The sequence below is a fragment of the Pimephales promelas genome, chromosome 18, assembly GCF_988280905.1.
Source record: "Pimephales promelas chromosome 18, fPimPro1.hap1.1, whole genome shotgun sequence".
NCBI classification, from domain to species: domain Eukaryota; kingdom Metazoa; phylum Chordata; class Actinopteri; order Cypriniformes; family Leuciscidae; genus Pimephales; species Pimephales promelas.
Window position 1 is genome coordinate 10,098,917 of NC_142786.1, and position 11,152 is coordinate 10,110,068.

General features: G+C 36.4%; 1 protein-coding gene across 1 annotated transcript in view; it reads right to left on the minus strand.

Moving 5' to 3' along the window:
• kcnh8 (potassium voltage-gated channel, subfamily H (eag-related), member 8) overlaps positions 1-4,167 on the minus strand; it is an 81,058-nt gene extending 76,891 nt beyond the window's left edge. Inside the window, exon 1 of the mRNA XM_039678955.2 lies at positions 3,978-4,167. Coding sequence (XP_039534889.2) covers positions 3,978-4,053 — 76 coding nt within the window. The 5' untranslated portion in view covers positions 4,054-4,167. The remainder of the gene's footprint in view (positions 1-3,977) is intronic.
• Positions 4,168-11,152: the final 6,985 nt, after the last annotated feature.

Sequence of the window (11,152 nt, forward strand, 5' to 3'; positions counted from 1 at the left end):
TAAATTAAAATGTTTTTTTTTTTTTTGTGGTTATTTTGTGTGAGACTATATTTAGACTAGACTATATTTAGTTGTTTCAGTTCGTTATTTGCCTAATAAATGACAATAATTTTTTGACAGATTTCTCTTTATATATATATACTGTATATATATACACACACACATACACACACACACACAACCTCCAGGTAATGCTCTCCACATGTATCCTTTTTTGAAAGCCACTGTGGATGATGCCTAATGGGATGCTCTCTATTATTCCCCCCCCCCCCCCATGTCATTGTTGTCACTTTCCTTCCAATATGGCAGGCACTATTTCCAGCCATTTTTGTGCTATTCTCAGCCACGTTACCTGCGGCAGCCCAAGGTGTGACAGCCATACAGGTAGTCTCCCCTGAAGGACAAACAGTAACATGGGTGTACGCCATCACAGTTTGGTAATATATGGACCCAGCAGCCCAGAGGACACCGTGTCCCTTGAGAAGGATTCCTGTGGTGGGAGCTCTCTCTCTCCTAGTCCAAAAATAAAAAATTCTCGGTCCTCATTTCTCAAACCTTGATGGGGGAAAACAAGTTACCTGGACGTAGTGATAAGGCAGGATGGTACAAGTATTTTTCTGTTAGGACACCAAAACAAAATGATAAAAGCTGACAGGATTTGTTCTGTGAAAGCTGTAAACTGTTATCGCACAAAAGAAAGCCAGATCTCAAGCAAGCAGACTCATTTTTACAAAGCACAATACAACTTGAGATGAAACACCACCCGAGTGCTCTGTGGTCGACCAATTATATTTGATCAATCTTGGCCCTTACCTGGGGCCACACAAGGGATTTCATCAGGACGTTAAGCACGTCTTTTTTCATGGATGATCTGGTCTAAACTTTAATTAAACATCCCTTCGATTGTTATCTCTACCAACCCTACTTGAGCTCTATATAAAAATAAAATAAACATTAGCATAGCCAAGTGATGCATTGCAATCTAAGTCAGTGGGTGTGCACATTTTAGAGGTCTCCCTAATCTAACAAACCTGATTCAACTAATCAGTTCATTAGTAGGCTATCTCAAAGACCAGACATGAGTGTCAAAATGTGCAGTCCAGGGCAGCTGATTGGACTGAGAACCACTGATCTAAGCATCAAAGCAGGCCGAGTGCTTGACTGAACTAGCCAGGGTTACCCTCATCCGCTGTCCATGGTGCTGAGTGAGCAGATGCTCAGTTTGAGAGCAGTACTGTGCTTTCAATGCAAAAACTTTCAACAAAACACAATTGAGAATGGAGCACAGCCAAAGGTTGACATGAAAAAAAAAATGCTGCATTAATTGCATTAAAGGTACAATATGTAGGATTTTTGTAATACAATATCCAAAAATCACTTGCACTGTGTGATATATTTCCTGCAGTTGTGAACTTACAATATCCTAAAGGTTCCCAAAGATTTTTAATTTCAGAGAAATGCGAATTTTAAATAATGGCTCCTCCCTGGACATTGTCGCCTGTCAATGACGTAATATCTGCTCTATCCCTGGTTTCTGCATGAACTGCCATAGTAACCATGGTGACAGATGTGAACAACTGCGTTACCATGGCAAGCAGACTTTGGGACAAAAGGAGAAATAAACAAGGATCAATATCGGTGTGGTGTTTTCGAAATGCCTAAAGCTCCACGTCCGCGACTAACTTCGACTTGACAGAGACGCCGCTCTTGCATGCACTATATATTAGACAGGTGAGCAAATTTACACAAAACAAATCAATGTTATATAGCTCAACAACATGATAAAATATAAGAATATGATCAGTATGTTATTCTAATGTTTATCCAGCTTATTGCTAGTCTCATAGAGCCAACAAACTATCACATAGAATAACTTTATAACTTTCAACACACTCAAATGCAGTTTAGTGTGGTAGTGTAATGTTAGACCAAGTGAAACAGCGCTGCGTTCCCTCACAAGTAGAGATGGGCAACGATTAATCGTGATTAATCGCATCCAAAATAAAAGTTTGTGTTTACATAATATATGTTTGTGTAGTTTGTATAATTAATTTGTATATATAAATACCCAAACATGCATCTATATATTTAAGAAATATGTGCATGTATATATTTTATATATATTTATTCACAATTAATATATATAAATATAAATATTTGATATATTAATAACACATTTTTCTTAAATATATACATGCATGTGTGGGTATTTATATATAGAAATTAATTATACACACTACACACACATATTATGTAAACACAAACTTTTATTTTGGATGCGATTAATCTCGATTAATCGTTGCCCATCCCTACCATATACATGTAATGTAGAGCAGCCAAAGGTTGACAGCAAAAAAAGGATGCTGCATTAATTGCATTAAATACTTGAACAAAATAAATACGTACATTTATTTAATTCAAGTATTTAACGCAATTAATGCAGCATCCGTTTTTTTCCGTCATCCTTTGGCTGCTCTACAGTAGGCTGCTATATGATCACACTATCATTCATGCAAGTGCTTTTAAACCATTTAAGCGTGATACAACACAAAAAAAGAACTCAAGCCTTTACTGGCACATTGTCTGTGAAGCTGATCTCTGTGAAGAAACACCCAAAACACGCACACATAATGCTTCAGACAACGCTGCATTTGCGCTTGAACAGATAAAACACAATTTTTTTTTTTCAGAAATTCACGTTTTGTCGAGTATCCCTGTAAGCACACTCTTAAATTAGTTTAAAAGTGTTAAATGAACAAAGCGTTGTGCGAAAATATCAGTCAGATCCAAGTCATGTGCGTCAGGTCTAAGTGACAGCAGCCTAATAAACCTGCTGCTGTCTGTCATTCATGTTAATTAAAGAACAAAAGACAACAACAACAAAAACTCACTGCTCTTGACTGAAAAACTTTGGTAACTTTAATAAGGATTAATCTATATTTGATTTAATTATTCAGTGAAGGATCATTCAATTTCTGTAATATACTGTAGCCTAGCCTGTTCGACCTTAAAAATCTTAAAGCACTGTTTATAAAGATACACGAGTCAAAAACAACGGTAACAATAACTTTTTTTGTGCATTTTAGCAGAGCAGGTAAATCATTAAATTAAAATTAAATTTTATAAAGCCAATTACATTTAAAAATGGATAGCTTTTTATTGTAATGCTGAATGGCTATAATTAATGCATAAAATTACTAAAGTTAAAAATATTATAGGCCTATCAGTCCTGGTATCAGTGATACTGGCTGATCTACATTCATAATGTTTAAGTAAAAGATACCATTAAACATATCTAACATATACAGTCTTTATGTTATTTTTACATTATTTTGGCGATTCACTGTGAAAATATTACAATAGAAAATACATTAAAAACTTTAATGTTAAGTTCGAATAATAGTGATTAATTACAGAAAAATGTGTGATTAATTGGTTAATATTTTGAATACTGACAGCACTAATATATATATATATATATATATATATATATATATATATATATATATATATATATATATATATATATGAGTGTTTCTTTAGTATTCGTGTGATGTTGACAGTACATAGGCTACCTTTCTCATAGCATACGAAAAACCATGTTATCAGAAAGAACTACTACTAGCATACTGTAGTGTAGCTCTTTTAAAGTTGAGTTACAAATCAAAAGTTTTTTCACATTATGAATTTGCATACTCATTTTGTTTGACTCGACTTAAAGAAGCTAATCCTGCATGCTCATTTCTAAACCTATTTGTAAGTTATAATTAATCATGCTTTTACTATGGGCTCGTAATTTAATTGAGTAAACACAGAAGCCTACCTTTTCACAGTGAATTTGTTCTGACTAACATTTGTCTACTTTAACGATCGAACAAAATACTTTATGTCCTGCTCAAGAAACAAAAATCGTTTCATTAGCACCCCAAAATAGTTTTTGACCACAAACAAGGTAAAATGCCATCGCAATAACTCACGTGTGCCGTCAAAACGCGTCGCTATAGTATCCAAAAATGTGTTCTGCGGCGCGAGCAATCCCTTCATAACAGGCATTTTCCCGCCCTGATATCGAATTCCCCATCAAACTGACGCGGCGTTGTCAGAGACAAAGGTAGACACAGTTTGAAGCACACCGGTGAAACTGAGCTTTCAGTGGACTGAGAAGAATCCCGCTCCCTCACGAGCGCGCGAGCAGGACAGAAGATGCGCGCGCCCGTGTCACTGGGAGTGACGCCCGCAGGTGCGATTCAGGTAGATGGCACGCGATAAGTCTATACAAATGGCGCGTGGGATTGGAGACTGAATCCGTTGTGGGTCGCATGCAGGGTTTTATAATCACATAAGTCAGAAATGTGAGGGGGTAACTTGGGAGCAGCTCCCCAGAGATCTACATGTGCATTTTAAGAAGTTTGAAGGCCAAACTAATTGGATGATAATAGCTTTAAAACCATGTCAGTTGGCACTGGCAGTACATTATTTGTCAATACCTGCTCTCTCCTCATCTCCATCAGTCTATATCTTGCACTGTCTCTTCATCTCAAAAAGCTGACTGATAGTCTGTTTGTGAATAAATTGAACAGAGGGTCAACTGATATTTATGTTTTAACGTTACTTTTCTTAGACAAGTTAATTTACTGAAGACCAGGAAAGCTAGGTAGTCTATGTTTATAGACCTTATTCAGAGCAGCGCCATGACAGGTATGAAAGTGAGGCTGTGAGGGATAGACTTACAGTGTTTCCGCTGGCATCCGCTGTAAAAAGCTGAATAAAGCTCCTAGATTACTTAAAATTTTCCTCAACTTACATTGTCAGGAGTTTTTTGTCAACTGAAATTTCTTGGAAAGATATTTTTCCAGTGTTTCATGAGCAGAACAATCCAAAAACACATTAAATAACAGTACAGCCCATTGAAGAGATGCATGTCTATCCCTCACAGCCTCGCTTTCATTCTCATTAAAAATCAAAGATGGCGCTGCCGTGAATAAGGCGTATTAAATTAATAAAAGAGCACATTCCTTTTTTGAGGTTTCTTCCACATTATTAGCCTAGGCTACTAATTATTAGGCTACATTAGGCGGAATCACGTAAATTATATAGTTCTATTCAATAAATGGCGAAATTAGACAAAAGTTTGCACCCTTGATAATTTTTTCCTGTCTTTTAACATTTCTATCCTAAAACGGTTGTAAAATGTGACACGTTTAGTTTAGATACTTACATAGCCTATATCTCACTTATGCCTGGGGAGTACTGCGCCTGGAATTAGTGTTTAATTGTTAAAGTCCCCGTGAAATCAAAATTGAACCTATTTACTTTGTTAGCGCATATTACTAGTCTTGTGGTGAACAATTAATCCGTGCAAGTGAATATATATTAAAAAAATGTTTTACCTTAGTAATCTTTAATCAAAATCTGAAAAGTTACTTCCGGTCTGGAACGGTTTCTTTTTCTGATGACGTAGGCTTCACAGTTTGGGTGGGGAAACGCTTAACCACTCCCCTCAAACCGTTAGTTTGCTATGAGCGAGAGATGGAGAGGAGGAGCGCTAGAGTAAAACCCTGCCCTCTGTTCAATATTCCGTTTCACTTGGAAATACGTCACAGCACTGGAGAAAAATCGTTTGCAACTTCCGGTTCACGGGGACTTTAACGTTAATGAGAATGTGTCCAATTTGGGCATGGGCGTGGTGGCTTCTGACGTCACACTTGGATGTGGGTCGGGTTGGATATCCACCGCAGGATGCAGCGAGAGGCTTCTCGTCTATGGTCATATATTTTATGGAATATTTTTTTTGAGAGGGATAGCCACACATAACAGCAAAACTAAACTTAAATAAGATGTTCAATATTCAGCAAAACTAAACTTAAATAAGATGTTCAATATTCAAAAAAAAAAAAAAGTATTAAATGTTACTAGCCTGCATACCCACACCCGAATTTGTGCATAGAGCAGTTAACAAGAAAGGTAATTAATCATTCTCACATTATGGCCCAGTTCAGTCAGAGTTGAGCACAGTTTATTGCACCTCACTTTAATACGGTAACGCAGCTGGTCTGGACTGCATTCAGCATTTACAGTTTACGACCTGGAACCCCACAAAAATTGGATCTGACCCAGGGTTGCCAACTTTGGGACTTTGGCTGGAGTGAGACAGTGGCTGGAATGAGACAGTCATTTTTTTTTTCTTTTTTTTGTAACCAAAATTTTAAAAATGTCAGTCCTTGTTTACTTAGTATAAACCCTGATTTACGCAACAACAACAAAAAATAAAATGGAAACTTTTTTTTTTTTTTTAAATGTACAATTAATTTATTCATTGCACTATAAAAGATGGCAGTGAACATAGAGGTGATGAAATAAAAAACATGTAAAACAACAACATCTAAACAATAAGAAATAACAAAACAAAAGGGACACGTTTCTCCACCTCCCCAAAAAACCACAACACACAAGTTTCACAAATTAGGCCTGTTATATATGCCACAGTGGCAGTTTGGCCGGCTTCACTGCCTCAGCAAGAGGTTTGTATCTGAAGCAGGGTTCGATCCGTTCATGAATGTGTCACTTGACAAATGAACAAAAGACTCAGAAGGTAATGTTCCCTGTAAATTATTTTTGACTGCATTACAATGATTTCTTAATTCAGAATATGACAAAGACTGTGTCGGTGGATGTGTTCGGGAATTTGGCTGATAAAAGTATGTATAACATTTAAAGCCGTTTAAATGAACGTAATGACTCGAATAAAGATTCATTCATTTTAATGAACGACATCGAACAGGCGAGTCAGTAAAATGATCCGAACTTCCCATTATAGTGTGCCATCAAGTGACAGTCTGTGGTGTCAGTCTTTTTTTTTAGGCCAATAACTGAAAAGGTTCGCTCAGCATCCGCATTTCATTTCACACGCAACTGACGTATCAGATGCAAGGATTTACTGTCGTGAGAACAGCTGTGGGCCTTAAACTCCTCTCCTGTCATTAATACGTTGTGGTCTAGTCATCAACAGAAAATTAATGGATTGAGAGGGGAGAAAAAATGATTTTGGCGTGACATTTCTTGCGTGTGCGTGATAGCGAGAGATTGATGCTGAAAGCGTGAGTGTCACGCCAGATGCTTGAGAGTTGGCAACCCTGCTGACCACCACCACAACATCCAAATAAACATTATCTCACAAAAGTGAGTACACCCCTCACATTTCAGCAAACAATTATGTTCTCGAGGGACAATAATGTAGAAATGAAACTTGGATAGGTTATTAGAATAGATTTTAGAATAGATTCGCTGTCCTCTGAAAATAAACATACAGCCATTATTGTCAAAATAGCTGGCAACAAAAGTGTGTACACCCGTGTCCAAAGTGTCAATATTTTGTGTGAGTACCATTGTTTGTATATCTGGATGCCCCACACAGGGTTTCAGGTCTGGAGATATACTTGGCCACTTCATCAACTTCACCTTCAGCTTCCTCAGCAAGGCAGTTGCCATCTTGGTGGTGTGTTTGAGGTCGTTACCATGCCGTTTGACCCCGTTTCTGAATGGAGGGCATCATGTTCTGCTTAAGAATGACACAGTACATGTTGGAATCCAAGTTTCCCTCAATGAAGCTCAGCTCCCCAGTACCAGAAGCACTTATGCTATCACCATGCTTGACTGTAGCCACGACACAATTTTATTGATACTCTTTACCGTTATACACCATCTGAGCCAAACAAGTCTCATCAGGCCACAGGACATGGTTCCAGTAATTCATGCTCTTGGACAGGTTGCTTTTAGCAAACTGTTTGCGGGCTTTCTTGTGAGCCAGCTCCAGAAGACGCCTCCTTCTGGGACGACGGCCATGCAAAAATACATGCTGTGCAGTGTATGGTCTGACCTTCCGCTTCTGCAACCTCTAAAGCAGTGCTGTCAGCACTCATGCGTCTGTTTTTTGAAGTCAGCTTCTGAACCTGACGCACAGCATGAGGACTCAACTTATTTGACTGACCCTTGCGAGGCCCGTTCCAAGTGGAACCCATCTTGGAAAACCTCTGTATGACCCTGGCCTGTACTGTAACTCAATTTCAGAGTGTTACCAATCTTCTTATAACCTATTAACTTTGTGGAGAGCAACAATTCTAATTCTCATGGTCATCTTACTCCTCATTGAATATAGCACTTTTCCTATAACAAATAATTAGAAAATGTATTTATTTCTTGACACATCATCATCCTGCACATGCTAAATATCTATGTTACAGTTTAAAAGTAAATCCACATTGTTCTTAAACGGGGCATCTTGCATGTTACACTTTCAGAAAAAAAGGTACAAAAGCTGTCATTTGGGCTGTACCTTTTCAAAAGGTACACTTTTGTACCCAAAGGCTGCATATTGGTACCTTATTGGTACATATTAGCACCTAAAATGTACATATTAGTACCTAAAATGTACATATCAGCACTTAAAATGTACATATTAGGACCTTAAATGGATATTCGCCTCTTAAACATTACATATTAGCACCTAAAATGTACATTTTAGCACCTAAAATGTACACATTAGGGCCTAAAATGGACATATTAGCTCCTGAAATGTACATATTAGCAGGTAAAATGTACATATTAACACCTAAAATGTAGTCTACTTATTAACACCTAAAATGTACATATTAACACCTAAATAGCACCTAAAATGTACTTATTAGCACTTAAAATGTACATATTAACACCTAAAATTTACATGTTAGCACCTAAAATGTACATATTAACACTTAAAATGTACATATTAGCACCTAAAATGTACATATTAGCACCTGAAATGTACATATTAGCACCTAAAATGGACAAAAGTTTACCTTTTGAAAAGGTACAGCCCCAGTGACAGCTTTTGTACCTTTTTTTCCTGAGAGTGCCCAGTATTATTGTATTTTGTGTACAACATGATTTGCCTATTCAAAGGAGGAAAAAACTGTCAATGCAGGCACCAGTTTGAACCAAAGAGTTGGAAATTATTTATTTCAATTGGCGATTTCCGTTGGCGCAACCCATTAAAGGTGAGACACAGGCAGAAACATGTTTTTTCGTGGATCTGTCAATTTTTGAGATTTTGGGAATTTTAGCTTTTCATAAAGGGATTTTTTTCAGACTAGAGGAAAGAAAACATACAAACACACACACTTTATATATTTGCATCTGTAGACTTCAATTACAGTGTTAAAGGCCTTTTTCTCAAAATTAGCTTTTTATCTTGTCAGAAGCTCCCACTTCAGCAGCACAAACACCAAAATTTAAAGTTGTATACATTCTGAAGGTTTTTAGAGGAGTTTTTTTTTTTCTGGCTGTTGACAATATTTTCCAATTCATGGAGTGATAAAGAGAGATATCCAAAAATCCCCTCTGGAAAACATTTGACTCTTTGGCCATAAAAAAAATGAAAACAATTTTGAACCTATAGCTTTATCCAATATTTCTGTTCTAGAAATGTATACACATTAGTTTATATCTAATTAGCCTAGATAATGCCTCATTTGCATACTTAAACATACCATTTCAGAAAACTTGTCACTCTTAATGTAATCAATCAATTGGATAAGTATGGTGATATATTTTAGTAATTCTTTTTTACCTATTCACCCAGGGTGTCTTGCCATATACACTTGGAAATTAGGCCTACTGTATTAAACAGTGGGTTACTATAAATATAACAACACTCAAAACAGTTGAGAAAAATGAAAAAATGAGAGATTATCATTTTCTTTGCATGGTCAAAAGGATTGAAGATGACGATTCTTTGTTATAAGTAGCCTATTACACACAGCAGGCTATGCCGCCCTCTACAGTTCATATGGTCACAATACCCCATTTGTGCCTTTTACAATTGGCTTTATTCACAGCTGTACTACTTCCTGAAATTCAGCCAGCTCCTCGTTTCCTGTCTTCCATTATTGGACAAACTGATTGATCCAGGAGTGTCTGACCTCAGTAGTCACAACCACAATAATCAGGCACATCTGAATTAATAAAGTTTGTCCAATAATGGCAGACAGGAAACAAGAAGCTGGCTGAAGTTAAAGAAGAACTGCAGCTGTGCATAAAGCCATAGATACCAGTGAAGAGGCAGTGCTGGAAACAAAAACCCATTCAAATAAATAACAATTTACAATAAAATGATCTGACGATGACGACATGATATGATTTATTAAAGAATTTTCTTATATCATTATGGTAATATTATCATCATTACTGCTGTGGTGTAATCTTTAGCCACTGGAGCTGACTTGACAAATTACAAATTTGATAATCCAATCATAAATCTGCATGTTTCGTGTGTATTGATGCATGCTTAACACAGTTATGGAAAAGGCCCTTGTAAATCATGTTTTTATATGAAAATAAAAGTGTTGATTTGATATAATCATGTACTGAATGTATTTCATGGTTGTATGCAGACTCATGCAAATAAAGACACAAATGAAGCTCTGTTCATTATGATTAAGTTTAAGGAAAAGAATGATTGCCTCATACAGTGACTGTCATGTGTACAGACACGTGCAAACAAGCATTAATCACAGAGATCACTTGATGAGGCTGATTAACAGTTTAACATAGATTGGCACTTTAAGAATGTTAATAGATATAAGGTTATAAGTAAGGTTATAAATAAGGTTATAAGTAAGGTTTATGCATATTTATGACAACTGTCTATGACATTTTGAATGCAAATATGACATTGTTTAAGATGTCTTTGTTATGAAATCTTGACAAAAACCAATACATCATAACCTGTGTCTTTGTCATGACAACTTGACATAAAATTAAGTTAAACTGTCATGTGGTTGGCTTTGATATTGGCTGTCATGAGGCATTTATAACTGTGTCATAAATAATTTTCGTGACCTCAACTATATAGTACAAATTGAATTTGTCATTAAAAAGTTATAATGGCTTCATGACAGCCAAATGACAAAACTAACCACCTGAGTTTAATGTAATGTTAACCAATAAAGCAAGGTTGAGTCTTAAGTTTGATAATTAATCTGCTATGTCATGTTTATGAGAGGTTGTGTTGTCTTAGTAATGTCAAGGTGTCATAACAAAGACATCTCAAACAATGTCATATTTGCATTAAAAATGTCATAACTAAGCGAATGACACTTAATGCTTGTCACAAACA